We start from the raw sequence: 27942 nt of genomic DNA on the forward strand, positions 1-27942 counted from the left end.
AAAAAGGGGGACGAGGCTGAATGCAGGTTGTGCCAAGCAGCAGCAGTGCCCCTGAGGGCAGTCTGCAGCGTGACGTAGCGAGGAGCCGGCAAGGAGCAGACTCCGCAGCCCAGCCTTCGCTCCTTACCTGCTAGGGGGTGGGGAAGGGACAGAGCTACTGAAGGCATTTGATTTATAAAAAACAAACACCAAACTTCTTCTTAAAGAAAACAAAAAGATGACAAAGCCAGCACCCAGATCTGAAAGATCTATTTAAGCCAGCAAGAGAAACTGACTGCACTCGGGGTACCCAAGTGCAGAAGAGACCATGAATAGTCAGTGGGTTTGGAAGACGCACTGCTTGCAGGAGAAAGCCCATCCCCCCACCCCCCTCCCTCGGCTCCTCGGTCTGCTGCCTCCAGCCTGAGTGCAGTCCTAGCAGGGAGCTACCAGCCTCCGTTTCCGGATGCATGTCCAAATCCACTCTGGGGAGACCAGCTGGGCCTCAGAATTCTTGTCCCTGCTACCCAGCACGTGTGTGGCTGAGGCCATGTCAAATTCCTGTACCAGGTCTCCATTGAATGCCACAAAATAGCGTCTGAGACGGCTGAAGTCTGGCGTGGAGGGTGGCAAGTAGAGCCGCACCCCAGTGAAGATGTCCAGCAGCACCTGCAAACGCACAGGGGTCAGGGTGGGGTTGAACCTGCACTGGGCGCAGATGGGGCTTTACCCAACGAGTACGGGACAGCATAAAGATGTGCGAATGCAAGCCAGACATGGAGGGAGCCAAGTTTAGGACACTGGCAGAGTTCCCAAGAGAAAAGGCAAGGCATCATTTGGCGCCATCCTTCAGTCATTCCAGGTGACATGCCATTCATCCCTGCCTAGAGGTAAAAGATGGGGACCACGTCTCCAGGAGCCATCCAGTGGCTCTTGGCCTCAGTGCCCACAGATGCCGTGATAGCCCCCAAAGATCAAGCAAGTGCCTCTGCACGACTACCCAGGCTGTGAGGTCAGGACTCCTGTCTGTCAACTGTGCCTGGGCTCCAGGGTTCTGGGCAGGGGAGGGATGGGAAAGGTTCCCCCAGCCTGTGCTCGGACTGTGTGCTTCATTTGGGTGGAGGCAGGGCAGTGGGGAGCACAAATCACACCGTGGAGTGATCCCAGATTTACTTCTCTATCTGCTCTTTGGGCCACCAGCTCCCCCAGGCTTGAGCTGGCACTGAACCTAGTTTCTGGCCTCAGTGGGTGCTCAATCGACATTGCCAAACCAAAGATTGACAGTTGTACGCGGAGAAAGGCTCCTCAGCTGGGAGGAGTCACCAAGCCAGTGCCTTCTCCCAGGCTCCCTGATGGCTGCACCTGCTCCCGCCCTCGCCACAAACTCACACCACTACACTCCCATGCCCAGACTGGGCTTGCTCCCCTTTATTGGACACTGTGACTTGGGACCAGCAGCTGTGGGCCTCTGCAGCCTCTCCTGGCTAGGCCGGGCTCTATCTCCTGCCTGCGGGCACAGCTCTCCTTCCTCTCTGCTGTCTGGCTGGCCGCCTCTGCCTCTGCAAGGCAACAAGAGGGTACAGGGTGCAGCAGCAGCACTGCTGGCCCTGCCCATCCCGAGAAGCAGATTAGGAGGGCAAGGGGCTTAGCCAGTGGTTTTCAAACCCTTGCTCAGTTTCAGAGTTCACACACAGGTTGGGAACACTACCCTGGACCCAGCTGGCCCGCCTGGGGTTGCTATGTCTGTTCTTACCTTGGCTTGGCACGGGGGCTCCTCAGTAGCTTTCCGCTTCTCCCCTACTTTCACCGGGGAAGACTTCCTGGCTAGCTTCTCCTCCAGTTTCACAGGGGAATGCTTTGTGCTAAGCTTGTTGCCTGCAGGACAGAGCTTGGGATAAGAACTAGGAGGATAGGGACTGTTGATAAGCAAAGGGAAGGGCCAGACCCTTCTGCTGCTAGGAGAGGAGGAGAGGAGGAAAGACTATCAGCTAAGCCCTTTAGCTTCAAAGTGGCTTAGCCCCTGCTCAGATTGGTTCCCCCAGGAAGGCGTCTTTCAAGTTTCCCGAGCAGATGGAATGCCCAGCAGGACCGCTTCTGGCCCACGGCTGGACACAACAGCAGGAATGCAGTCAAGGTCAGCTTCAGTGGACACAGAGAATCACATGACCTCAAAGCTGGACCCTGAGGCCAGGCCCCTGCCCTTCAGTCCCCGCCTCACAGCACCCTCTCCTGCTTACCGCCTTTGCCGTTGGCATTACTCTGCTTCCCTTCAGCCTTCCTGGCACTCGCAGAGGGCTTGCTGGGGGCTTTGCGGGACACAGCAGGCCCGGAGGCACCCTCATTCTCACCACTGCTGCCCCCTGTAGTGGAGCTCCCCTCATCTCCAGCCACTACGGTGAAGTCTGCCTTCTCCTTGGACAGCTGATACAGTTCCTGAGGAGTGCAGAACGACATGGGCTTCACTCCCCTCCCAGACACAGGCCTCAAGTGGTGGGTGTGGTGTTGTAGGCACGTGTGGCTGGGAAGAGGAGCTGGCTTCCCTGGTTCTTAGTGTGGCCCTGTAACTGAGTGCTCAGGATGCCCACCACTGGTATCTGCCCCAGTTCCTAATCAACACAGCAGGGAGCCTATGGAGAATGCCAGGCTGGTCTCCACTGGGAGCTGGTGGAAGAAAGGTGCCAGAGCTGTTCCTGCCAGCTGGGTGTCCCTCTCTGTCTTCCCACTGTCTCCCTGGAAAGGGGGAAGGAGATGAGAGGCTGGGTGAACAGGCCAGATGTCCACACAGGGACACCCGTGGGGCCCGGCGCTGGCACCTTGAGTTGTGGGAGGTTAGTGGCAGATTTCCAGTCCTTATCGTCCCGGATCCGTGTGCAGCGAGGGAATCGGATGGAGATCCCGTCAGCTGTGTGAGCTTCAGACTTGGAGAATTCAGCCCCTGTGATCTCCCACACAGCAGCTCTCTGTCAGGAGCAAGGCAGACAGGTTGACACTGGTGAGGAGGAAGACAATTCCCACCCAGCTAGAAGCAAAGTTAAAACCCACCAAGTCTGGCTAAGAGCTGGGAGCCTGGGCTTTTAGGAAGCCTTGTCTTCTTGTGAGCCAGATGCTTCTAGAACAGAGTGGTGGGTATTGGTGTTCTTCTTCCCTGTTGAAGATGACTCCTCAGGACCCCACCCTGCCTGGTACTGGCTGAACTCTCTAGACCCTACCCTAGGCGGACTTGCATTATGGCTGAGATGGCTCCTCTGTGGCACCAGAGCACTTGCAATTTGATTTTTGTGGGCAGGGCGATACCTTTGGGTCTGGAACAATGAAGTCAGGATAGTAGATCTTGTTGATTTTCAGCCAGCTGGGTATTTTGCTGGGATCCTGGAGGAGAAAAGATGTTGTTCTGGGCTGTCAAGCTTCAAGCCTCTCTAGGTATTAGGATTGTGAGAAGACTGATTTCATTACAAAGGCTGACCCTCAAGCCATGTGGTCCTCCCTGTCATGAGGTATGTGGCCCAGAGGGCCCACAAGGCCAATTTCCACTCTGGTTTTAGGCCTAACCTGCCCCAAGGCCAATCAGTGTTTTCCTTTGTCGGGGAGAGAGAGAAACAACATGTGCAGCCTCTGCCCCATAATGACAGCCAGTCCAGAGTCAACCAGGTCCCTTCCTCACCTTGCTTATCTTTACCATGTCCAGTTCCTTCTGCAGGCGGGCGAGTGTCGCGTCATCATGGCCTCCCGCACACTTGGTGACTGTGCACCACTTCTGGCTGCTGGGGTCATAACAACCCATGAGGAAGATTGACATCATGCCACCTGGGAGAGGAGTATGGCCGAGTGTGGGTGGGAAAGACCTCTGCCATCCCCGTGAGCCTGGCGAGTGGCAGCTTGGCAGAGAGGAACAGGCTGGGCTGTGGTGTCACAGGACCAGAGTTCACCTCTTCTGTGCTCTGTAACTTTATGAGCCCCCATGTCTTCAGTCACTCAGGATAGTCCCCTCCCAGCTGTGGGGTTGTGGGGAGTGCAACAGTGTCTGGGACGTAACAGACTGCCTCAAGTGTCAGCTTTGTCTTTGGGCAGGAAGAGATTTTCTGTAGGAGAAAGCTGTCAGGCCCTGACGTAGGTCATTTAAAAACAAGGAAGGAAGCTCACCACTATGTGAGCAATTGTTTGACCTTTTCTAGTAGTTTTACATCACTACTTTCCTTAGTTTGGGTTCACTGGTGAGCTTCCTTATGCCACGCTAGCACAGGGTCTCGCCCACCCTCTCCCTGCCCGCGTCTCTGAGATGTTCGGTCCTAGCCCAGATCCTAGTGCTGGCTGTGCTGGTAAAAAGGCCAGCCTGAAGGTCAATGGCCCCTTTTGAGAGTACCATCCCGCTGACCTTTGCTCCCTTGCCCATAGAAGGCCCCAAGGACGACCAGGTCAGCCGTGTCGGCCATGGCACCCTCGTTCAAATAGTCTTTCTTCACTTTCAGCCAGTGCCGCTTCCCAGGCTCGTATGTACCCTGAGGAGAAGGAAGAGACACCACAAACTAGAGGAGCAGTTCCCCCAGGAGAGCGGGCTTTGCCCCCTCACTACCATGTCCCACAGCCGTCACGGTGCCCAGCTCACCCTGGGGAAGACCTCAGGCCCAGCTTGCAGAGCCAGCCCCCAGCTGCTACCCCTGGGGTGGCAGGGATGGAAGGGATCAGGGAGCAGGCTGAAGCAAAGGCTGCAACCACCTTACCTTCACATCCTTCAGCACCAGCCCTTCCAAGCCCTCCCGGATCACCCGGTTTATCATGTCGGCCAAGTCCGAAGCTTTCTGAGGGACAACAGGAGAGAGGCTGAGGGTGGCATGGGAGTGGGGCGGTGGCGTGGCGTGGGAGTGCCCGCTGGAAATGCTGAACTGGACAGAAGGCACACTGGGTTTGCAAAGCAGGGGCCTCCGCTAGAGCGCCGCTGCAGGTGTGAGGCACGGGCTGCTAGCCCAGGCAGGACTTTCATGCCCTGCCCTCTTGGGGGAGACCGGCAAACACCCCAGCAGCTCCCTCTCCCCCTTGACCGTCGGCATCTCTAGGATCCGCTCAGGGAAGGGCCTTTCCTTACTGTGACTCGCTTCATTTCTGAGAACATGATCCTGTTGGGAATTTCAACCATGTTGTCATGAAGAAGCTTCCGCCGCTCACACAGAGGTCTAAGAGGAAGAGGAGAGCCGAGGTCAGATCAGGGTCCTCCCGCCCCTAGCAGGAGTTCTGAGGGAAGGGGCGCAGTGATAATGCTTCATGAGAGGGTCTGCTTTACACGAAAGCTCTCGTGTGAGAGCTCAGCTGCAAGGGGAGGGGCCAGCATGTGGTGCAGTGCTGGCATCCCATATGGGCACTTGTTCAAGTCCCAGCTGCTCCACTTCCAATCCAGCTCTCTGCTGCGGCCTGGGAAAGCAGTGGAACATGGCCCAAGTGTTTGGGTCCCTGCACCCACGTGGGACACATGGATGAAGCTCCCAGCTCCGGCCTGGCCCAGTCCTGGCCATTGCAGCCATTTGGGGACATGAACCAGTGGATGTAAGACCTCTGTTTCTCCCTTCCTCTCTGTAACTCTTTCAAATAAATAAATCTTTAAAAAAAAAAAAGGCTGTTGGGGCTCCACTGTGACTGAAGAAGAGCAACTGGGAACTCTGACTGTAGTTCCTATTGTTACATTATTAAACAGGGGAGCACTGGCCTCTAGCTCAGATTGTACAAATCCTGGTCCTACTTGAAAAGTGACTTCAACCCCCAGTAGCCTGTTTCCCCCCCAGGCTGGCTGGAGACAGGCTGTAGGACCAAAACCCCAGGGCCTACACCACTAGATCGTTCTCCCTTCTGCTTCCTTCTGCGTGGACGTGGCTGATGCAGAAGTAGGGGTTGGGGTACATTTCTAGGCATGGACAGGGCTAACACCCAGGCCCTCCATGAAGCTAAGTAAAAACTGCCAATTCACCCCAAGATGGTCCCACCCATAGCTGCCCCTGCAATCAGGAGCTTCCTGTTGTCAAAACCATTTGCTTTAAGCCCCCATGGGTGCTACTGCAGAAATAACCTTTGCTGTGCTCCCAATTTCTCTGCAACAGAACATTCTGCCCAGGAAAAAAAAAAAAAACTTTGGGGCCAGTGTTGTGGTGCAGTGGGTTAAGCTGCAGCCTGCAATGCCAGCATCTCACATCAGAGTGGCTGGTTTGAGTCCTGGCTGATCTGCTTCTGATCCAGCATTCCTGCTAACGTGCCTGGGAAAGGCAGAGGAAGATGGCCCAAGAACTTGGGCCCCTTGACCCATGTGGGATACCTAGATGGAGTTCAAGGCTCTTGGCTTTGTCCTAGCCCAGCCATGGCTTTTTTAGCTGTTTGGGGAGGGGACCAGCAGAAAGATATACCACCCTCCCCCTCTCTCATTCTGTCACTCTGCCTTTCAAATAATCTTTTTAAAAAAGCAAAGAACCAAAAAGACAAACCCCTCCTCTGGAGGTTTGGCTTTGCTCTGTGGCTGAAGCTCCCAGAGATGAGAGCTATGTAGTAGCTGTGCTGGCTCTCAGCTCCCTCCTGCCACTGCTTCTGTCTAGCTCCTGGGCACAAAGATACACACACACATGGGCCAACCCCTTCTCCCTCCCTTCTGACTGAAGCCCTCACACCCCAAAAATCGAGTCCCAACAGTTCTGAATTAAAAGATGCTCGCCAACTCACCGATCCATCAAACTGACATCATTGAAGTAGATACAGTCAAAAACAAACAGGCACACATTAGCATCTTGGAAGGCGGCTTTCTGTAAGCAGAAACGAGGTGGTAGGTACATAAGGGACAAGAGTCAGGGGCATTAAGAGTACGGAGCACCAGTCCCCCTTCTGATTTGTGTGCTGAATTCCTGGGCTACCAGATGCTAAATGGAAACCAATCCAGTTATAAGTTGGTTCCTTTATGAGAGAAAAAAATCTAAGCTGAAGGTTAAATTCAGAAATGGTTCACAAGCAAAGACTAAACCCTCAGTGACATATTCTCTGTGCAGAATGACAGCGCGCACACATGCACACCTTCGTTCTCACACATACGGCCCCACACCAATACCTTGTGCACTCCCAGAGTCCCAAAAGGCAGTGGTTTCCCTGTGTTGTTGTCAATCAGGAGCACCTCAGAGTCCAAGATCATGCTGTGGCCCCCAGGGAAAGCCTGAGGGATGTAGTCCTTAAAGTGAGCCACCTGGAAGCAGGAAGGCAGCCCTGGTGAGGGGTGAACAGTGACAGGGACCCGGAGCCAAGCCCCAGAAGGAACACAGAACAAGGGATGGAAGCCCAGCCACGGGGACAAGAGCGAGAGAGGTCATCTCAGTCACTTTGTCCAGACCTAGGAAAAGCTCAGCTCACATGGAGTCACCTTCTGTGGGCTGCAGAACAGGAAGGGTTTTGGAGAAAAATGGAAGAAGCTGGGAATGTGGAAAGAGGAGGAGGAGGAGCAGGCAGAGATCAGTGCCTTGCAGAGGACAGAGCTCAGGATGAGGAATGGGACAGGGAGAACAGACTGGTTAGACAAAGGACAACAAAAGCAGAGCAGGGTCTTTAAGTGGGAACTCTGAATACATAGGGTCTTTAGAATGAAAAAGATTATCTGGAACTGGACTTTTCTTGACAGTGGCACAGTCCTCATTCATGACAACATCAGACAGGAGAGGTCCCACTGTAAGCCCAGGTAGTCCCTGCCAAGTGAGACCAGCAAGAGGGTCCGGTCCCGAGTCCAAACCTGGCCACAGCAATCAGGCTGTCACCGCCAGGAGGCTTGAATAGGACCAGCAAAGGCCTGCCCTTCCACCCCACTCCCTTCAGTCCCCAGCCCAGCCCTTTAAAAACCCAAAACCTAGGCGAGGATGTGAATCTTCCTGAGTCACAGGAGGTACCCGTTTAACACCAGCCTCTCCAGAGCAGCTCCCGAGCAACTGCGGCGTTGCACAGACAACTGAACCTGAACTCACGTTCCACGTGAGGCCACTGCTCAGCTCCCTCTGGAAGCCCTGCTTTGTTCTAGCACTCCAGCACAAATCAAGGCTGAAGTAAGCACCTACCCACACAACACATCCTGCCAAAGGCCAGCGGTCTGAAAACCCGAGCTGGAGCTGGCAAAGAAGGAGGTAGCAGAGTCAGGAATCCCCCCCACCCTAAGCCGGTCTGGGAAGGACTGAGGAATGAGCTGCTCAACCTCTTCCTGCTGCCACAGCAGCAGGTGGTGTCCGTAGATGTCCCCATGGTTACGTGCTTCTATCAGAATATATGCTTCGTGAGGGCTGGAACTCTTGTCCATTTCCTTCAGTGCTACCTTGTCCTCTAGCTACAACAGTGCCTAAACATTGGAGAAATATTTGCTGAGCACGTTAATGAATGCCAGCCCAACAGCTCCTCGGACACAATCCTCATCTAGCCCAGGAACAGCACACAGGTCATGGAAAGGCCAAAGACGTGCACAGCGACTCGCCAGCTGAGCTCCCTGTCCCAGCAGCACTGAGGGCAAGATCCCTGTCCCAGTGAGCTCTCCTGACAGCCAAGTTTGGGCTGTGGCTCTCCATACCGAGCAGCTCTCTCTGTTATGGGAAGAGTCCAAAGAGGAATTCACTCACTCAATAACAAACCCTAACGTGTCCCACAGCTGGAATGCCTGTGGAACTCTGGCCCTGAGATTCTCAAAGGCAGATGGGCAGCGTCCTGGCGAGAAGGGAGAGACTCCTACCTTGTGAGGCAGGACGGGTTTGAGACTGCGGCTGAAGTAGCTGAAGTGGTCGCCGTTCTTATGCACCTGGACTCGCTCGCCATCGTACTTGATCTCGGAGAACATGCCGTTGGGACACTTCTTCATTGCATACTCGATGGACTTGCAGGCCTCAGCCTTGGGGTAGGGAAAGCAAAGCTTGGAGCCTCTGAGCAACGGGCTGCTCAGCAAGGACAGCCAAAGGGCGAGGAAAGGGCCGTCCAGACCCTGGGACCACATGGCCCAGTGCAGGATCAGACAGGCTGCTGACGAGGTGATGGGAACCCGAGGGGCTGGGCACTGTTCTATTCTGACTGCAAAGTCCTCACCAGAGTTGACATCGACCTTGCATTTTAAAAAATGTGAATGCTACTCGTTGTAGAACAAAATTCCATGGCAACAGGCCTATTTTTCTCAGTAATTTAGGCTCTTGCCTGCCTCTGGCTTGTTACTGGAGCCATCAGTTCTCAGCACAAGAGGGAAACAGAGGTGAGGTGGCTGGTGGGGAACAGCAGTTAGGGATCCCCCGGATAAGGCACTCAGACACAGAGGTGCTCACGTACCTGTGCCAGGTACTCAAACAACAGCACTACAACAGCAGCTACCACTGGGATCACAGCCCCCTCGTATTTCCTCCCTGCTGTGACACCTTATGTGACAAACATGGTTTCTGTTTTATGGATGAGAAACTACAGGTCAGTTACAGGGCTAGTGAATAGCAGCAGTAAGATCTGAATCAAGGCCTAACTCCAAAGCCTGTGTGGTTAACAGCACTAAGCTGTACAACCTATGCTAGTGCTTCAAATGTCAGGCCACAGAGACTCTGGGAGGAATTCTTGCAGCAGCCCTTGGCAGCGAGATCTCACTAATTTGGTGATGGCTATTCTCACATTCCTAGTGGGGAGAGAACATTTTCCTCCCCCAAACACAGAACCTTATGCTGGAGCTTTAATGTAACGTTAAGGCAGTTCCAGAAAAAGCATTGTACGCTTGGGAAACCCACATGATCTCACAGCAGACAGGGCAGTGGACAGGGTGGGTGCCGATGCACAGGGGAGCCACTGCCAGAAAGGACCTGGACTTCTCATGAAAGGAACAGACCCCCAGGAGGCTGTCAGAGTCAGCCTCGCTCCTTAAGCGTCCTCTCTCCCCAGGCCACCCCGTTACAGGAAGCCTCTGCCGCCAATTCCCAGCAGGACACAGAGCCTCAGAGGTTACTTACGTATCCACCTGTCTTCAGGTAAGATAAAGCACCTGAGACGATGCTTCAGAGAATCATACGTGCCACTCACACAAGAAAACTAGTCTGAGGAGGATACACAACTCATCTGACAGTCCATAGCTCGGTGGTGGCAGAGCTGGGACTGGGTTCAGGTCTTCCCACAGGATCGCCTGTCTTCTGCTTTGCTTCCACACTCCCACCAAGAAATGCTCCCTCACATCTCCACTCTCCTCAGACCTCTCCAGTCAACTCACACGAGCTCAACATTCACAGCCAGGCAGACCTCACTGCAAGGGATGTGCAGCTTGGAGAGGCGTGGACAGCAGGGGCAGGGGAGTGCTCCTCACCAGCATGGGCTGCACAGGCGTCATCAGAGAGGCCTGGACGCTCAGAGCCCGTTTGCAGCCTGGCTCCTTCTCCACCTCCTGCTCATTGCGCAGGACCCGCTCCACCACGTCCTGCAGGTTGCGTGAGGCTTTGAAGGCTTCATAGGCATTGGGATCGAGGGCATCTAACCTGCCAGTGGGGACAGGAGCAAGGAAACAAAACCACTGCCTTTGACCTGATGGCTTTGGATAGCAATCTGTCCTCACAGAGAGGAAAGCCCGATCTAGAGGGGAGACACTGTGCTTTCTTGTCCAAAAACATTTATAGGAAGGGGGAAACACTCTTGGAAGATTGTCTTTAGTGACCCTGTGACTATCTGGATGCCAGCTCAGCAGCGAAGGGGCCTGGGTTGGGCCAACTACACTTAGTACATTCCACACGCAATTTTAACAACTCTGTGATGAAGGTACTGTGAGCTCTTCTTTACATATAAGAAAATGGAGGTAAGGATAGAATCGTTACCCTGCAGGAAGAAAAATGGAACAAGGATTCAAATCCACATCAAGACTCCAAATATCTGACACCAGCTGGGGACAAAGCAAGCTGACAGCTCAGGTTGTCGCAGGAACTGGCACTTACACATGCTTGGCACCCGAGTTCATCTTCAGATCATGTTTGATCAGCCGGATGATGCACTTAAGGTCATTGGCTGTGCACCTAAGGAGAGGAAGCACATTCAACAGGACCTCTGAAGAGCTCCCAAGGGATCCAGCCCCAGCAGGTGTGGCTTGACGGGGCAACTCCCCCACCTGGAGGCGATGTCCTGTAGGGCCTGTTGTTGTTCATCTTCTTTGGTGAGCTTGGAGAGCCACAGGAGGAATTCATCCACTTCCTGGATGGTAAGGAGGCTCTTGGCAGCTGGGGGGAAAGACTTGCTCTGCTCAAAGAAGACTCTGATTGTCTCTGACACGTCACCCTGTCTCCAAAAACCAAAATGCCACTGCTACAACCCCAGGGTGGCCAAGTGTGTCCCCCAAGACCTTAGGACTAAAATGAGTCAAGAGTTTGAAAACTCAGTGCATGTGGGAGCTTCAAAAAGCACACAGAAAATCGCATTATCCAGTAATTTCCCTTTTCCAACTAACCTTCTGAAGCCCCCTCATATTTACCTAACTTAGAGACTCTGGCCCAGCCACTACTCCTAGAAAGGGCACAGCTATCACACAGGACCTGCCCACCTGCTTTGGCTGACAATAGACCCAGGAACTAATCCAGGGCTGAGTCAATTTGATTCCTGCTTCAAGAACTCTTAACAACTAACAGACAGATATTAGTTATCAGATAAGGGGGGCACTTGGATGGAAACTTTCTATGGTACCAGCTGGCATTACAAACAAACCAAAGCTGAATGGCAAGGCCAAAGTTACAGGGGCAAGTCCAGAATGAGAATCCCAGGTGAGACAGGAAAAGCTCAGATCCTGACTTTTGAAAGTCTTTGCCCTCTGTGGCTCAGCAGTAGCGTAGTTTTAGTCCTTGGGAGCTCATGAAGTAAACAGCTGTAGCCTCACATTCAGCTCCTCCCATAATGCTTTCAGTTTCCTAACACAGGAAGTGCCCCACCCAGAAAAAAAGTGGCTGCAGTGCCTGGCCTGGCAGAACCCCACCTAGAACAGGGCCTATTCTCCCTTCCTCTGACCTGCTCTAGGTCCCGCGCCATATCGTCTGGGTTGCAGTTAAAAATGCGGCTGAAGAGCTTCACAATCTGCTTGTCATTCAAGTTGTAAACACTCTTAATGACCCCCGGCAACAGGAGCTTCACTGTTAGGTACGTATCACCACGGAAACCATCTGGAGACACAAGAAAGGAACCCTACATGAGAAATGCAGCTTAAATGAATACAAAAACTCCAAGAAGCAGAGACCTGCCTGTCTATCGATCCCCGCTCCCATGGTGCCCTGTGCCTATCTCTATGGTAGGAGGGGCCACAAAGTTCAGTGGCTCCTGTGTCTGCCTCACCTTTAGCCCCTGGATGAACTCCCATGGGGCAGAGCAAGGACCTGCACTTCACATCCTGAGTGACAAGCAGGTTTCAGATGCTCGGTGTGACAATGTTTATGAATGAACAAGGCAGAGTTGAAGGCTGCATTCCAAGCCGTCACATGCTCACATAAACCTAACCCAAGGTGCAAGATAAGGAATTTTCACAGGCAGAGGCTCAGCCTACTATGCCACAGCGCCGGCCCCTCCTTTGGGTCCAGTGGGGTGGGTTGTTCTTCTGGGCTCCTTAGGGTGGAATAAGGGCAAAGGAAGAAAGGTCCAAGCACTCTGAGCACTCTGGATACATCACTGTGGGGCCTGGTGCCAAATGTAAACATGAGCCCCTTGTTCAGAATTACTAACTTCCAGACTACAACAGTGGAGCACTAAACCACACAGGGAGCCTATGCGACAGTTCCCATGCCCAGCAGCCGGCCATGGCCTGGAGCTCTGCAGAGGAAGAGCCCATTCAGGATGCTCGTGGCCCACCTCCTGTTGAGCCTCTCCGCAGGAAGTTCTGGATGATCTGGGTCTTTGTGTTGTAGCTAGGGTTATCGGCCACCATGGCACACAACTTGCGAAATTCCCGCAGCAGACAATCCTTGTGTTTGGGGTCACATTTGCTTGAGGACAAACTTGTTGTAGGGGCAGGGCTTGAGGGTGGGTTCTGCCCAGAGTTGTTGGGCTTAGCTGTGGAGAAAGAAACAACAGACATCATGCTCTGCCATTCTGAGAAGGGAGGACGCGAAGAGGCGTTCTGCTCGTGCTTTCCAGGCAGCTTTCCTGAATTGCCTCCAAGTGCCTGAGCGGTGCCCACCACTGCACTCCCCTCACAGGTAGAGAAGTGGAGCTCAAGTGATTGCCCCAAACCTCAAAGTTTGTTTTTTATTAAAAAAAAAAACAAAAAAAAACCCACCTATTTATTTGAAAGCCAGAGTTACAGAGAAAGAGAGGGAGACATCCACACACACTCACACAGGGAGGGAGGGAAGGGTTTTCCATCCACTGGTTCATTTCCTGGATGGCTGTAACAGCCATGACTGGGCCAGGCCAGAGCCAGGAGCTTCACTGGGGTCTCCTAAGTGGGTGGCAGGGGCCATCTGCACTGCTTTCCCAGGTGCATTAGCAGGGGGCTGGATTGGAACTGGTACTCACATGGGATGCTGGTGTTACCAGTGGCAGCCTAATCCACTGCACCACAATGCTTGCCCCGATTTTTTCTGTTTTTTCTTTTTTAAAAAAATCTTAATTTATTTATTTGAGGGGGGAAGAGGGTGAGCAAGCATCCACTGGTTTATTCTTCAAATGCCTGCATTGACTCTGGGCCAGGCTGGGAGCCAAAGCAAGCAACGAGGAACTCAGCTGAGGTCTTCCATGTGGGCAGCAGGAATCCAATCACTTAAGTCATCACAGCTGGTTCCCAGGGTCTACACCAGTAGGACCCAGAGCTGGTTATCATGTCCAGGCACTCCCACCCTGCTGTCTTAGCTAGACCAAACGCCTGTCTCTCATAATTATGCATGGTAAAGGAACAGTGGGCCCCTCACGCTGAAGCGGAGGACCAGACTGACGTGGATCTGTAGGAGAGCCCTTCCCAGAAGAACAGAGGCCATCTCCGTGTCAGGAATGCTCAGGGAGATCTCAGATAAGCTGGGGTGAGAAAGGGGAAGAAACCAAAGGACATGCTAACCGATGTGAAATTATTGCCGCTTGCCAGAGCGCGAAGCAGCCTTAATGATCTACTGCAGTGTTCTCTCACAGATGAGGAACCGAGGCCTGGAACAGAGAGGACTTCCAGGATCACACACTTCCCCGACAAGGGCAGCACCATGAAAGCCAGGGCTCACTACGATACTCCCAACCTGCCCGCCTCTCAACACGCCAGCACAGTCAGCAATCACCTACAAATAATTATGTAAAACTCTTTAGTGACTCACGACCATTTACAAAGCAAATTTTATTCTGCAAGCTGGTAGCAGAGCCATTTTTAACAAGCTGGCTGCTGTTGCTAGCTTCTTGTCTGGGCTTTATAAATTATAAATATGTCCTCATCTCTGACCTGGAATCTAAACAGGATTTTAGGAGACAAAATCTCCAAAGCATCAATGTTCAGTCAGGCTGCAAGAACCAGAACACCCTGTTTCTTTCAGCTCCTCATCAATTCCACTTCCAAGACCAGGCCCTTCCAGAAACATGCTGTCCTTATCCTCGTCTGGGCTCCTGTATTTCTGTCTTGGGCCTTTCATCAGACCAAGGACCAATCAACCTCAGGGTTTTTAAATAAAAATCTGGAGTCATGCCCCATTTCTGCAATGTTGTCTCTGACGGTAGGCAAAGCTAGTACTGTCCCTTCTGATTCACAGAGGAGGCCACAGAAGTTCAGAGAGGTGGAGACTTGCTCGGGGCTCTAAACCCAAGCCTTCTGACCTCAGGGGTAGGCTTCTTTCATTCACATAAAGCCTCTATCTCTTTCTCTTTTTTTAAAGACATTTATTTGTGGCCGGCATTGTGGTATAGTTGGTAAAGCCGCCGCCTGCAGTGCTGGCATCCCATATGGGCGCCAGTTCTAGTCCCGACTGCTCCACTTCCGATCCAGCTCTCTGTTATGGCCTGGGAAAGCAGTAGAAGATGGCCCAAGTCCTTGGGCCCCTGCACCCATGTGGGAGACCTGGAAGAAGCTCCCGACTTCTGGCTTCAGATTGACGAAGCTCCGGCCGTTGAGGCCACCTGGGGAGTGAACCAGCGGATGGAAGACTTCCCCCTCTTTCTCTGCCTCTGCCTCTCTAATAAATAAATCTTAAAGGATCGGGCCGGTGTTGCTGCATAGCAGGTAAAGTCACTGCCTGCAGTGCCTGTAAACCATATGGGCGCCGGTTTGAGTCTCAGCTGCTCTATTTTGGATCTGGCTCTCTGCTGTGGCCTGGGAAAGCAGTAGAAGATGGCCCAAGTCCTTGGGCCCCTGCACCTGCGTGGGAGACCCAGAAGAAGCTCCTGGTGCTGGCTTCAGATCAGCCCAGCTTCAGGTGTTGCGGCCAGTTAGGGAGTGAAACAGCAGATGGAAAACTTCTCTCTCTCTCTCTCTCTCTCTCTCTCTCTGCCTTTCCTTCTCTGTGTGACTCTTTCAAGTAAATAAATAAATCTGTTTTTTTAAAAAATCTATACCTTAAGTTTTCTTAAAGAAAAAAAAAAAAATGAGAGATGAACCAGCGGGTGGAAGACTTCTCTCTCTCTGCCTCTCTTTCTGTGTAACTCTTTCAAGTAAATAAATAATATATTTTTAAAAAAATCTATACCTTAATCTTTCTTAAAGAAAAAAAAAGAGATAATTTTTCATCTACTGGTTTATTCCTCAAATGGCAGCAATGGCCTGGCCCAGTCCTGGACTTCTATCTGGGTCTTCCATGTGTGTGCCAGGGGTCTAAGCACTTGGATCATCTTCCACTGTTTTCCCTGGTGCACCACCAGGGAGCTGGATTGAAAGCCAAGCAGCCAGAACTTGAATTGGTGCTTATATGGAATGCCAGTGTTGCAGGTGGAGGCTTAACCCACTGTGCCACTACATCAGGCCTAACGCCTCTTTCTTTCTTTCTTTCTTTCTTTTTTTCAAAGCCTCTTTCAATCCCCAAACAGCTTGAGTCCAGGCAGTCTGGCCTTATATTTTCTTCGATGGAGTCAAATCACAAGAACATTTCAAACAGTAAGAGAAGCAAGGTATAGGGTAAAAGAAGTTAGTGAAGTCAAATAGACTTCAGTGCAAAGATTAACTCCACAATGAACCTGAACTTCAGCTTTCACATTCATAACTAGGCCTGGTACAAGTACTTCCTAGGATTACTGAAGAACAAATTAAATTCCCTAGCCCAATACTCCCTGTTATGTAAGATTAACAAATGATCCTAATCTTTTTTGTTTGTTTGTTTTTTAAAGATTTACTTGGGGCCAGCGTTGTGGCATAGATGGTAAAGCCACCACCTGTGATGCCAGCATCCTATTATCGGTGCTGGTTTAATTCCCAGCTGCTCCACTTCCGATCCAGCTCTGGGCTAATGTCCTGGGAAAAGCAGCGGAAGATAGCCCAAGTGCTTGGGCCCCTGCACCCACTTGGGAGACCTGGAAGAAGCTCCTGGCTCCTGGCTTCAGCCCAGCCAGCCCTGGCCAGTGTGGCCATCTGGAAGTGGATGGAAGATCTAACTCTTTCAAATAAACAAATAAATCTTTAAAAAGAAAAAAAAAAAAAGATTTACTTATTTATTTGAAAGGCAGACAGAGAGATCTCCCATCTGCTGGTTCACTCCTCAAATGGCAATAGCCAGGGCTGGGCCAGGCCAAAGTCTGAAGCCAGGAACTCTACTCAGATCTCCTACAGAGGCAGCAGGGGCTCAAGCACTTGGGCCACCATCTGCTGCCTTCCCAGGTGCATTAGCAAGAAGCTGGTTTGGAAGCAGAGCAGCTGGGACTTGAACTGGCATTGGTTTATGGGATCCCAGCATCACAAGTGCATGCTTAACCCCTGTGCCACAACACAGGCCCTGATCCTGATCTTTTCAACTCCCATTTATAGCCTATGCTCCAGCAAAATTTTCTTAAATTCCTGTCTGTGAAACAGAAACTCCGTATTTTATATAAAAGAAATCGTATGTTCATGGGTATGAGTATAAATTCACTTGTGTGAAGAGAAAGAAAATGTCAGACATTACTGTTACCCAATTGTCAAGACGACACAAAAGGGATGGGCACTGGGCTCAGCTGTTAAGACATCCTGTAGGATGCCCGCAGTCCCAACACCAGAGTGCCTGGGTTCGGGTCTCGGCTTCACTTTCAATTCCAACTTCCTTCTAATGTGTACCTTGGGAGGCAGCAGGGGATGGTTCAAGTACTTGGGTCCCTGCCACCTACATAGGAGACTCAGGTTGAGTTCCTGGCTCCTGGCTTTAGCCTGGCTCAGTCTTGGCTGTTAGAGGCCTTTGGGAAGTGAACTAGGGGATGCATGATCTTTCTCTGTTTCTACTTCTCTGTCATTCTGCCATTTATTTACTTATTTTTAATATTACACTCTTTAAGATTCATTTATTTGAAAGGCGGGGTTTTAGAGAGAGAGAGAGAGACAAAGAGTGCTTTGTTGGTTCACTCTTCAGATGGCTGCAATGGCTGGAGATGAGCTGGACTGAAGTCAGGAGCTTCTTCTGGGTCCCTCATGTGGGTGGCAGGGCCCCAAAGACTTTGGCCATCTTCCACTGCTTTCCCAGGCACATTAGCAGGGAGCTGGATTGAGAAGTGGAGCAGGGAGGAGTCGAATTGACACCCATATGGGGTGCCAGCACTACAGGTGGTGGCTTTATCCACTATGCCACAATGCCAGCCCCTCTGCTATTTATTTATAAATAAGTAAGTCTTTTTAAAACAAAATCTCAGTCTGGCCCAGGAAATGACTTCGAGGGCAAAAAGTCATTTTAAAAAAATGTTTAAATTGCATTTATTCTCACTTATTTGAAAGGCGGAGACAGAGAGATCTTCCATCTGCTGGTTCACTCCCCAAATATTCATAACAGCTGGGGCTGGGTCAGGCAGGAACAAGGAGCCCCGAACCAAATCCAGGTCTCCCATGAGGGAAGGAGGGACTATCGCTTCTCGGCCTTTTGGCTAAGATCAAGTGTGGAAGGAGGGACCAAAGTACTTGAACCATCACGTGCTGTCTCCAAGGGTGCTTATGAGCAAGAAGTTGAAAGCAAAGTGGAGCCAGGATTCAAACTCAGGTGCTCCAATATAGGATGTGGGGGTTCCAGGTGATGTTTTAACCACTGAGCCTACCCCTAGGGCAAAAAGTCTAATACAGCAAACATCCTTCTGCTATGAGAGAGATTAAGGTGTACAAAGAAATGTTGTACAAGTGTGATGCTGATAATTAGCCATCACCTGTCTATACTCAGACAAAAGCCAATTATTGGGACTAGAAAGCACAGAATTTCCAGTCAGCAAGATCCCCACGTCAAAGAGCTGTAACAGCTCTAGTGTCCCTAACCTATCTTACCTGAAAAGCCAGAAAATTTCCGTGGATTGGTGCTGGTGACAAGCGAGGCTCCTTTCACTGGGGATGTCACCTGGCCAGTGGATGTCAACTTTGCCTGGACGACGGCTTTCTTCTTTGGTGTGCTTGCTGCCTTGGAAGACAGATCTGCAGAAACCCAAAAGACAAAATATCCTTTAGCGAGAGCTCTCTGAGGCCGCTTCCCCACAACCCTTCGGCCGCTCTTAGGGCCTTGCTGGGCAAGCACCGCTGCAGCCCCCCCAGCCTGGCTGGGCTCTCTCCGTGAAGGCACCAGGGCTCTGTGTGGAGGGCAGGGACCCACGTCACCAGACACCTACATTAACAAGACTGTCATTTGAGGAGTGAACCAGTGGATGGGAGAGCTCTGTCTCCCCCTAACTTTGACTTTCAAATAAATAAACCTTAGATGTGACAAGATTTGGGGAAAATCAGAAATTATAACTTTTTTTTAAAAAGATTTATTTATTTATTTGAAAGGCAGATTTAGCAAGGGGGGAGAGAGAGGGAGAGAGAGAGAGAGAGAGAGAGATAGAGAGAGAGAGATAGAGAGATTTCAAATGTCTGCAATAGCCACGGCTGGGCCAGGTGGAAACCAGGAGTTTGGAACTCCATCCAGGCCTCCTTTGTGGGGGCAGGAACCCAAGTACTTGGGTCATCCTCCACTGCTTTCTCAAGCACATTAGCAGAGAGCTGGACCAGCCCTGGATTGGAAGTGGAGCAGCCAGGACCTGAACTTGTACCCACATGGGATGCGGATGTTGCAGGCAGTGGCTTAACCCTGTCATGACCAAGGCTTTGAAGAGGAAATGCCTGAGGAAGTTTCAACACAGTCCTCCAGCACGACCAAGCTCCCACTCATCAAACAAGGGCAAATCTCAGCATGTTTTAATGGGAATCATTAGGCATCCATCCTGCACTGGCTCCTTCTTTTTGTTCCCTTAAAGGGGACTCTTTTTCTTAGCTAATAATGTAAAAAAGATGGCACTGATCTGGTTAAACTCCCAGGACCCCTGAGTTTTTGAGATGGACTCAGTGGTTGCTATCACTGCTTATAAGTTTCTTGAATTTGGTGAGCTTAAAATTTGAACAATAAAATTTACACGGAAGAGGCAGGTGTTGTGTTACAGATGGGTTAAGCTGTGTCTTGGGATGCCTACATTCCATACTGGAGTGCTGGCTTAAGTCCCGGCTACACTGCTTCTGATCCAGCTCTCTGCTAATGCATTCTTGAGTTCCTGTTACACATGTCAGAGACCTGGCTCCTAGTTTGGGCCTGGCCCAGCCAGGCTGCTGTAACCATTTGGGGAGTGAAGCAGCAGATGGAGAATCTGTCACTCCTCTTTTCAAATAAATTAAAAAAAATTTTTTTTTAAGTTTTAGATTTCTTTATACTACCATGAACTTTTGAATCCTTTTCATAGATGTAGACACTATTTAAAACTACCTGAAAAAGGATCCAGAATGTATTTTTAAAAATCTTTGAAATAGTAAGACACAAAATCTTTTTGGCAGAAAGACAGATACACATCAGAGAGAGGTATCTCCTATCCTCTGGTTCACTCCCCAAATGCCTGTAAAAGTAAGGCTGGGCCAGGGAAGGCGAGGCCAAAGCCAAGAACTCCGACCAGGTCTCCCTTGTGTTTGGGCCATCTCCTGCTGCCTCCCAGATTGCACGTTAGTGGGAAGCTGGATTGGAAGCCGTGACAGAATTTGATCCCAGGCACTCTGATATGGGAGTCATCCCAAGTGGTGCTTCTTTGTCCCTGTTTTTCAAATAAAAACAAAAATTTTTAAAAACATACAATAGACATCAGTATAATATTTAAGATTTAAAAAAAATACTGACAAAACCTACTCAGAACTCGGAGGGAGCAGTCATCACTCTCACGTGCTGGTGGGAGTGCAGACTGGTAAAAAGACTTTGAAAAACAGTTTCAAAGACTCAACCAAAACCCGTCCAGCAATTCCACTCCTAGATATGGACTCAGCAGAAAGACCCGACAAGATGCACCAAAACCGAGGCCCAGTGTGTTCACAGCAGCACTGTTTGTAGCTGGACATAAACCAAGTATTCATCAACAGAAGAATAAGCTGTGAACTTATCCACTACAATGAATAAAGCACAACAAAATGCAACCTAATCTTGAAAAGAAGCCAGAGAAAGCAGAGTTTAAGTTTAGAATGGGCGGCACTATGTTAACAGTGTTAGGAGTAATGGTCGCTTCTGGGGACCAGGGCGGGGTGGAGGTGAGGGGGTGGTTAGGGAGGAGGGGAGCAATAGCTGGGGGGCTGCCATGTTTTATTCCTCAGCCCTATCCTGTCTTAGCCATTGGCCTCTGCCTCTGTTACTTCTTGACCCATCTCCCATTCAGAAGAAGAGAAGTACAGATAGAATTAAACTCTCCCATGACTCAGGTAAGTCAGCAACTGGACATTTTCCTACCCACACCAAGCCAGCATGCTCTGGGATCAGGCTTCACTTTTCGTTATTGTTCATCTGTAAATTGGGGCACAGGTATCCTCCACCATGCTGTTCACTTATGACTTGTGTGTTTCATTTTTTAAAAAGATTTAGGTTGGGTCCAGGGTTGGGGCACAGTGGGTAAAGTCACTGCCTGCAATGCCAGCATCCCATACAGGCACTGACTGGTTGGAGTCTCAACTTTTCCTCTTCCAATCCAGTTCTCTGCCAATGAGCATGGGAAAGCAGTAGAGGATGGCCCAGAACTTGGGCTCCTGCTCCCACATGGGAGACCGGATAAAGCTCCTGCTCCTGGCTTCAGCCTGGCCCAGCCCCAGCCATTTCGGCCATCTGGGGAATGAACCAAAGAATGAAGATCTGTCTCTGTCCCTCTAACTCTGCCTTTCAAATAAATAAAATAAAACTTTAAAAAAAATTTTAGAAATATTTGGAACACAGAGCAACAGACAGGGAGAGACAAAGACTGATCTTCTTTGTGCTGGTTCACTCCTCAAATGGTCACAAGAGTCAGGGATGGGTCAGGCTGAAGCCAGGAGCCAGGAACTCCATCCAGGTTCCATATCAGGAGCCGTATCACTCCATCCTGCACCTGGGTGCAGGAGCCTAAAGTACTTTGACCATCTTCTGCTGCCTCCCAGGTACACTGGCAGGCAGCTGGACCAGAATTGGAGCAGCCAGGACTCAAACGGGCACTCCAACATGAGATGCCAGCATCAGAAGCAGGCGTGTAACTCGCCGTACCACCACACCAGCCTGGACTTGTGTATCCCTGTTACGCTTCCAGAGAAGTTTACAGGACTGGTGAATGAATGAGCGCACACTGTGCACTTTGAAAGATTCCGGCAGGCTGCAGTTCACGGATGGTATAAATGCCCTACAGGGGACGACAGCACTCTCTGCTCCACAGCTGCCTGGCAGCCACGGTTATCAGTTATTTTAAAGAGACCCAACTGGTGTGGGGCAAATGATGTTGGTTTCATGTGGGGCCTGGGAATACTAGGGCCACGCCTGTCTACAGCTGACGGTTCAAGTCATTCTGGCTGAGGGAGGTCTTGCAGGATGACACTCAAGTTTACAAGGACAGGCCCACCCAGTACCACCCCTTCTCACCACTTACCCATCATTAGCCACAGGTGACAGTATTTCCCCAGGGAACTAATGGACACTTAATGGATATCAGCACTTCTGGTACTCGGACAGGCCACAGTACATTCCAGAGGGGCCGTGCCTGGGCTCCTCACATGTGACTGATGTGCTGATGACCGTCTCTGGACAGCTAGAGTCTCCCATTTTCCCAGAAGCCAGTTTGACATGACCAGCCCCAATTTACAGACGAAAAACAAGGAAAAGTAAAGCCCGATCCCACAGCATGCTGGCTTGGTATGGGTAGGAAAATGTCCGGCTGCTAACTTACCTGATTTATGGAAGAGTTTAATTCTATCTGTACTTTTCTTCTGAATGAGACGTGGGTCAAGAGATAACAAAGGCAGAGGCCAATGGCTAAGGCTAAGTTGTGGCTGGATGGGGAGCTTGAGCACGAAGCATACAGGAAAGAAAGTCCTCTCTCCTGAAAATCCTTTTCCTTCTCAAAGGACAAGGATAGATGTTCCCTTTGAGAACCACATTAGTCTTCCTATAGTGACCAGACTATAACGAATTGAAGGCATTAATATTACTTTACCCAGACTGAAGATCAAAGAGGATTAGTTGACATTATTGGTTTAAGGATTCTAAAACCATTCCTCACTCACTGGAACTTGGGGATCTGTCAAAAGTGGATGATTCTAGGGTTGAGGTAGGACACATACAAGGTAAGCTTTGTTATACCTGAGAGAAAGGAAGTACTTTAAAACATCTGTTTGGGGGCTGGCGCTATGGTGCAGCAGGTAGTCACTGTCTGCAGCGCCAGCATCCCATATGGGCACCAGTTTGAGTCCTGGCTGCTCCACTTCTGATCCAGCTCCCTGCTAATACACCTGGGAAAGCAGCGCAAGATGGGCCCTTGCACCCACGTGGGAGATTTCCAGAGGAAGCTCCTGGCTCCTGGGTTCAGATTGGCCCAGCTCCAGCTGTTGCAGCCATTTGGAGAGTGAACCAGCAAATGGACGCTCACTCTATCTCTCCCTAACTCTGCCTGTCAAATAATCAAAGTGAATCTTTAAAAAAAATTTTTTTGTTTGTTTCTAAATAATGAGGGTATATGGGACACAGAAGCCAGCTTGAAGGGGTCCCTAACTGGCCAAATATGGAACAATTAGGTATCAAATTAATCAAGTATAGTAATGACTTATAAGTCACTTGGAAAAAGTAGTAATCTATGAATCCATACAGATAATAAACTTATGGATAAAGGGGGTAGAAGTGGGACTGGTGTTGGGGTGTAATAGATAAAGCTGGGGCGGGCAATGCTGGCATCCCATATGGGCACCAGTTCAAGTCCCAAGCCCCGGCTGCTCCACTTCCAATCCGGCTCCCAGGAAATGGGAAAAGCAGCAAAGGACAGCGCGAGTGATGGTCCCCTGCCACCCATGCGGGAAACTCGGATAATGCTCCTGGCTCCTGCCAGGCTCAGCCATGGCCATTGTGGCCACTTGGGGAGTGAACCAGTGAATGGAAGATCTCTTTCCTCTCTTTCTGTAACTCTTTCAAATAAATAAATAAACCTTAGAAAAATAAATAAATAAAAAGGGGCAGTAGTAGATATTCTACTCTTCAAAAATGTCAATGCTGAAGGTCCACGTTGTGGTGCAGTGGATTAAGCCACCACCTATGATGCCAGCTTCCCACATAAACATGGGTTGAAGTCCCAGCTGCTCCACTTCTGATCCAGCACCTGCTGATGTGCCTGGGAAAGCAGTGCATGATGGTCCAAGTACTTGGACTCCTGCCACCAACGTGGGAGACCCAGATGGAGTTCTAGGCTTTGGCCTGGCTTTGGCCTGGCCTAGACCTGGCCATTATGGCCATCTGGGGAGTGAACCAGCAGATGGAAGACCTCTTCCTCCTACCCCATCACTCTTTCTCCCTCCCTCTCTTTCTCTGTAACTCTACCTTTCAGGTAAATAAATAAATCTTTTAAAAAAAAAAAAAAAGTTAACGCTATAAAAAAAATACTATGGAAATGTTCTAGATTAAAGGAGGCCAAAGAGACATGACAAATAAATGTAATACCTGCTTTGATCCTAGATTAGAGGAAAAATAAAAGCTATTAAAAATATAATTCACTCAATAGATAAAATAGTATGGAATGTATTAAAGCATTTTATCAAGGATAAATTGATTGAAATTGATAGCTATGTTATGGTCATGTGAGATATTCTTGAGGTAGGTACACTGAAGAGCTTAAAGGTAAATGGTCATGGTGTAAGCAGCTTACACTCAAATGATTCAGAGAAAAATGTGTGCGTACACATGTGTGTAAGCAGCGTATATGCACACAAGGGACAGAGTGAAATGTTAGTAAGGAAATATGGCTAAAAGGAACAGAACTAGTCTTTGTAATTCTTCCTTACAACTTTACTACTTATAACTATTCTTTTTTTTTTTTTTTTAATTTTTTTGACAGGCAGAGTGGACAGTGAGAGAGACAGACAGAGAGAAAGGTCTTCCTTTTTGCCGTTGGTTCACCCTCCAATGGCCGCTGTGGCCGACACGCTGCAGCCGGCGCATCTCGCTGATCCGAAGCTAGGTGCCAGGTGCTTCTCCTGGTCTCCCATGGGGTGCAGGGCCCAAGCACTTGGGCCATCCTCCACTGCACTCCCGGGCCATAGCAGAGAGTTGGCCTGGAAGAGGGGCAACCAGGACAGAATCCAGCGCCCTAACAGGGACTAGAACCCGGTGTGCCGGCGCCGCAGGTGGAGGATTAGCCTAGTGAGCCATGGCGCCGGCCTATAACTATTCTTATGACCCTTCTGAGAGTTTCAATTTATTTCCAAATAAACAGTTAAATAAAGAAAAAGTCTCGATTCTGGGGCTGGCATTGTGGCATAGTGGGTTAAGCTGCCGCCTGCATCCCTTATGGGTGCCAATTAGAATCCCAGCTGCTCCACTTTCAATTAGCTCCCTGCTAAAACATGCCTGGAAAGCACAGTAAGATAGCCCAAGTGCTTGGGCCCCTGCCATTCACATGGGAATCTTTTTTTTAAAAAAGATTCATTTATTTATTTGTAAGGCAGTGTTACAGAGAGACAGAGGAAGAGAGAGAGGTATCATATCCGCTGGTTCACTCCCCAAATGGCCACAATGGCCAAAGCTGGGCCAATCCAAAGCCAGGAGCCAGGATCCTCTTGCAGGTCTCCCACATGGGTGCAGGGGCCCAAGGACTTGGGCCATCTTCTACTACTTTCTCAGGCACATTAGCAGGGAGCTGAATTGGAAGCGGAGGAACCAGGACTTAAGCCAGCACTTACAGGGGATGCCAGCCCTGCAGGCCACGGCTTTACCTGCTATGTTATGCCACAGCGCTGGCCCCAAATAAATCAATCTTAAAAAAAACAAAAAAAGTCTGGACTCTAGGCTTCTCTCCCCTTTTCCTTTTTGCCCCATTAAGCCCAGAAAGCAGTGTTCTCCATCCCACCTGTAATGTGCTGGGTTATCTGCTCCTTCTCATTATCTTCCAGCTCTTCCCAGCCTTCCAGCTCTGTGAGGTCCTCGATTTTTTTCGTGGTGGCCCGGGCCCGCTCCAGCTTCTCAAACATGCATTTAATGTGGTACCACTCTTTCATATCACCTCCGGACTCTGAAAAGGGATTGGGCACCACTTTGCCAATTCGGCAAACGCCCTTTACAATCTTTTCCTTGCATTTTTTGCAGCCAGCTGTGCCACGCTTGGCGTAGTCCACACAGAACCGTTGCTCAGCCATCTCACAGGGGCCACTGCAGAGTCCCACATGCGACCCTGGCAGGAAAACAAGGCAGGTGGCACGTGCCCTTAGACGACCTTCGCCAAATGATGGAACAGGCTTTCTTCTTCTCTGGAGGAGGCAGCACCCACGGAGCACATCTGTTTCCGACCACCAGCTGAACAGTTTTAGGTCAGGCCAGCGATGCTGTTCTTGGAACAGGCACAGTTCTTTTCGGCCAAGGGCTCGGAGACTTTGTGGGAAGAGGATCTTGAAAGCCAAAGTCATGCAGCTGCATGAAAAGGTGAGACACACACACATACACACACGGATATAAACGGGCACCAATGGGGGACGAGGCTTCCGACGTGTCAGAGGCCAGAGTCTTACACAGGCCGTGCTGACTAACCACTTTGCCAAGTATTAAAGATTCACCACCTACAGAATAAAGAGTTCTAACTCAGGAAAATCCAGTTTCCTAAAGGGTGTTCAATGACCTATGCACATCTAGTAAACCACGAGGAAGAGAATCCAAGCAACATAAAAGCTTTTCTCAAGCCGTCAGCAAAATGCGATAATCCTAATGGATGATGACCTTTAAGTATCGCAGGATTCTCAAGTTTTTCTAATTACCAAGGAAAATACACTACATTCATAACATTTTCAATGCTACGTGTAACAGACGTGCCATCCTCAGGAAACAACAAGGCCACTACAGAGACCCTTGCTTTAATCAGAGGCTCTATTTTGAGAGGCAAGGAAGCTGAGGCTAGAAGCGGCCTGCCTGGGTCCAGATGCTAGCTCAGCCACCCATTAGCTGTGTGCCCTCGGTGGGGAACTTAAACTTTCAGTTCCTCAATTTTCTTATCTGTAAACCGTGGCCAATAACTGTCCTTAACTGAAGGAGCTCCCGTGCTGAGCCCTCGGATCCGCTCTTCTGAGAACCAGGACAGCGGCTGCCCGGCACCTCCGCCAGGGAAGCCAGAGGGGACTGCACAGCAGGAATCACGGCCAGAATGCGGACGGCCGCTGCACCTGCTCCTTCTACAGCGGTCGGATTTCCCGAAGCGCCGCGGCAGGGCTGCTCCAGGACACCGGGGGCGGCCTTCCGGGAGCGCGGCGCTGGGCTTTCTCCGCCCTTCCCTGTCGCCTCTCAGCAGTCCCTTACCTCCCCTGACTCTGGCCTTTATTACTTCTCAAACAGGGAAGGGAACTCCTAGCTTCCGGGGAGGCTGGGAGAGTCACAAAGACCGGCTGCTGCTGGCGCCGGTTCCGAAACCCCTGCCCATCTCTCTACGCAAACTCGGAGCTGTTTTGGGGTCGAGGTCCCTCCGTCTCATGCCTCCCTAGGTGCCCGCGAGCACCCCAGAGTTTAAGCAGCGCAGCCCCGCGAGAGGAGCGCAGCAGCGGCTGGGTCTCCACCATGTCGGCGCACAGAGCCGCCTGCAGCCGCCGAATCACCGCTCGGGCGAGGCGCGCTCCGGAGGCGCCAGGCCACGAGGAGGCACAATGCAGCCAAGAGGGACACCAGCCCCGCTCCCGCTCTCCACGGCCGGCTTTGGGGAAGTGGACAGGGGCTGCGGGGAGCCGGGCCCCGCGGGGTGGCGGCGGAGAGCGCTCCTCCCCAGGGGCCGGGGTCGGCAGAGGCGGCCGAACTCCCGCGCCCGCGTCAGCGCCGGGAGCTTGCACAAGCGGCCCGGGTCTCAGGGGGTCCCAGGGCTGAAGGGCAGGCGCCTCTAGCCCGTAGTGGGGGGGGGGGGTGTCCCGGGGGCCGCGAGCCTCCCCGTGGGCTCCCGGGGGGCCGCCACGTCACGGAGGGTGTGCCCCCGGGCTCCGCCGGCGGGCGGGGGAGGAGCCGGGGGCTGGCTCCCGGGCCGCGCCGAGCTCGGGCCCCGGCCCGCTTCCCACACCGCGCTGCGCCGATCCTCACCTGCCTCCCCGGCTCCGGCGCTCACCGCAGGCCTCGGGACTGGGAGCGTCCAGGCCGCGAGCCGCTCACGACGGTTGGAGTGCCTGTCTCTTTAAATCCGGGTCCTCAAGCTGGAGGCAGCGCGCAGGCGCAAAAGCCCGGGCCCGAGAGCGACGCAACCGGGCCCCGCCCCCGCGTGCCACGTGCGTGGCGGCCAGGTTCCCCGGGCTGCGGGGGGGGGGGGGGGTCTGGTGACGAGCCTCAACCAACCTCTTTTTTAATGAAAAAATTTTTTTGAATTTAGTTCTTATTTGAAAGGTAGACAAACGCACACACAGAGGGAGAGAGGTCAGAATTTCAT

The 27942-nt window shown here is 51.2% G+C and overlaps 1 protein-coding gene across 3 annotated transcripts; it reads right to left on the reverse strand.

Moving 5' to 3' along the window:
* Positions 1-233: 233 nt before the first annotated feature.
* Positions 234-27696, reverse strand: LIG3 (DNA ligase 3). 3 transcript variants are annotated; one of them, XM_062215943.1, is made up of 20 exons: positions 27603-27696; positions 25408-25964; positions 18332-18475; positions 12793-12993; positions 11962-12113; positions 11075-11241; positions 10905-10982; positions 10286-10454; positions 8699-8854; positions 7052-7183; positions 6673-6752; positions 5060-5147; positions 4698-4775; positions 4352-4475; positions 3641-3783; positions 3274-3348; positions 2793-2939; positions 2217-2412; positions 1733-1854; positions 234-648 (listed from the first exon to the last, which is right to left on the reverse strand). In XM_062215943.1, exons 2-20 carry the CDS (start codon positions 25958-25960, stop codon positions 415-417), a joined length of 3039 nt encoding a protein of 1012 aa, XP_062071927.1. In that variant the 5' UTR covers positions 25961-25964; positions 27603-27696; the 3' UTR covers positions 234-414. The 3 variants fall into 3 exon arrangements, with proteins under 3 accessions (XP_062071927.1, XP_062071926.1, XP_062071928.1); XM_062215942.1 differs by lacking the exon at positions 27603-27696 and having other exon boundaries at positions 25408-27109; XM_062215944.1 differs by lacking the exons at positions 234-648; positions 27603-27696 and adding an exon at positions 655-1538 and having other exon boundaries at positions 25408-27110.
* Between the last annotated feature and the right edge of the window lie 246 nt (positions 27697-27942).

This window comes from Lepus europaeus, chromosome 18 (genome assembly GCF_033115175.1).
Source record: "Lepus europaeus isolate LE1 chromosome 18, mLepTim1.pri, whole genome shotgun sequence".
Taxonomy (NCBI): Eukaryota; Metazoa; Chordata; class Mammalia; order Lagomorpha; family Leporidae; genus Lepus; species Lepus europaeus.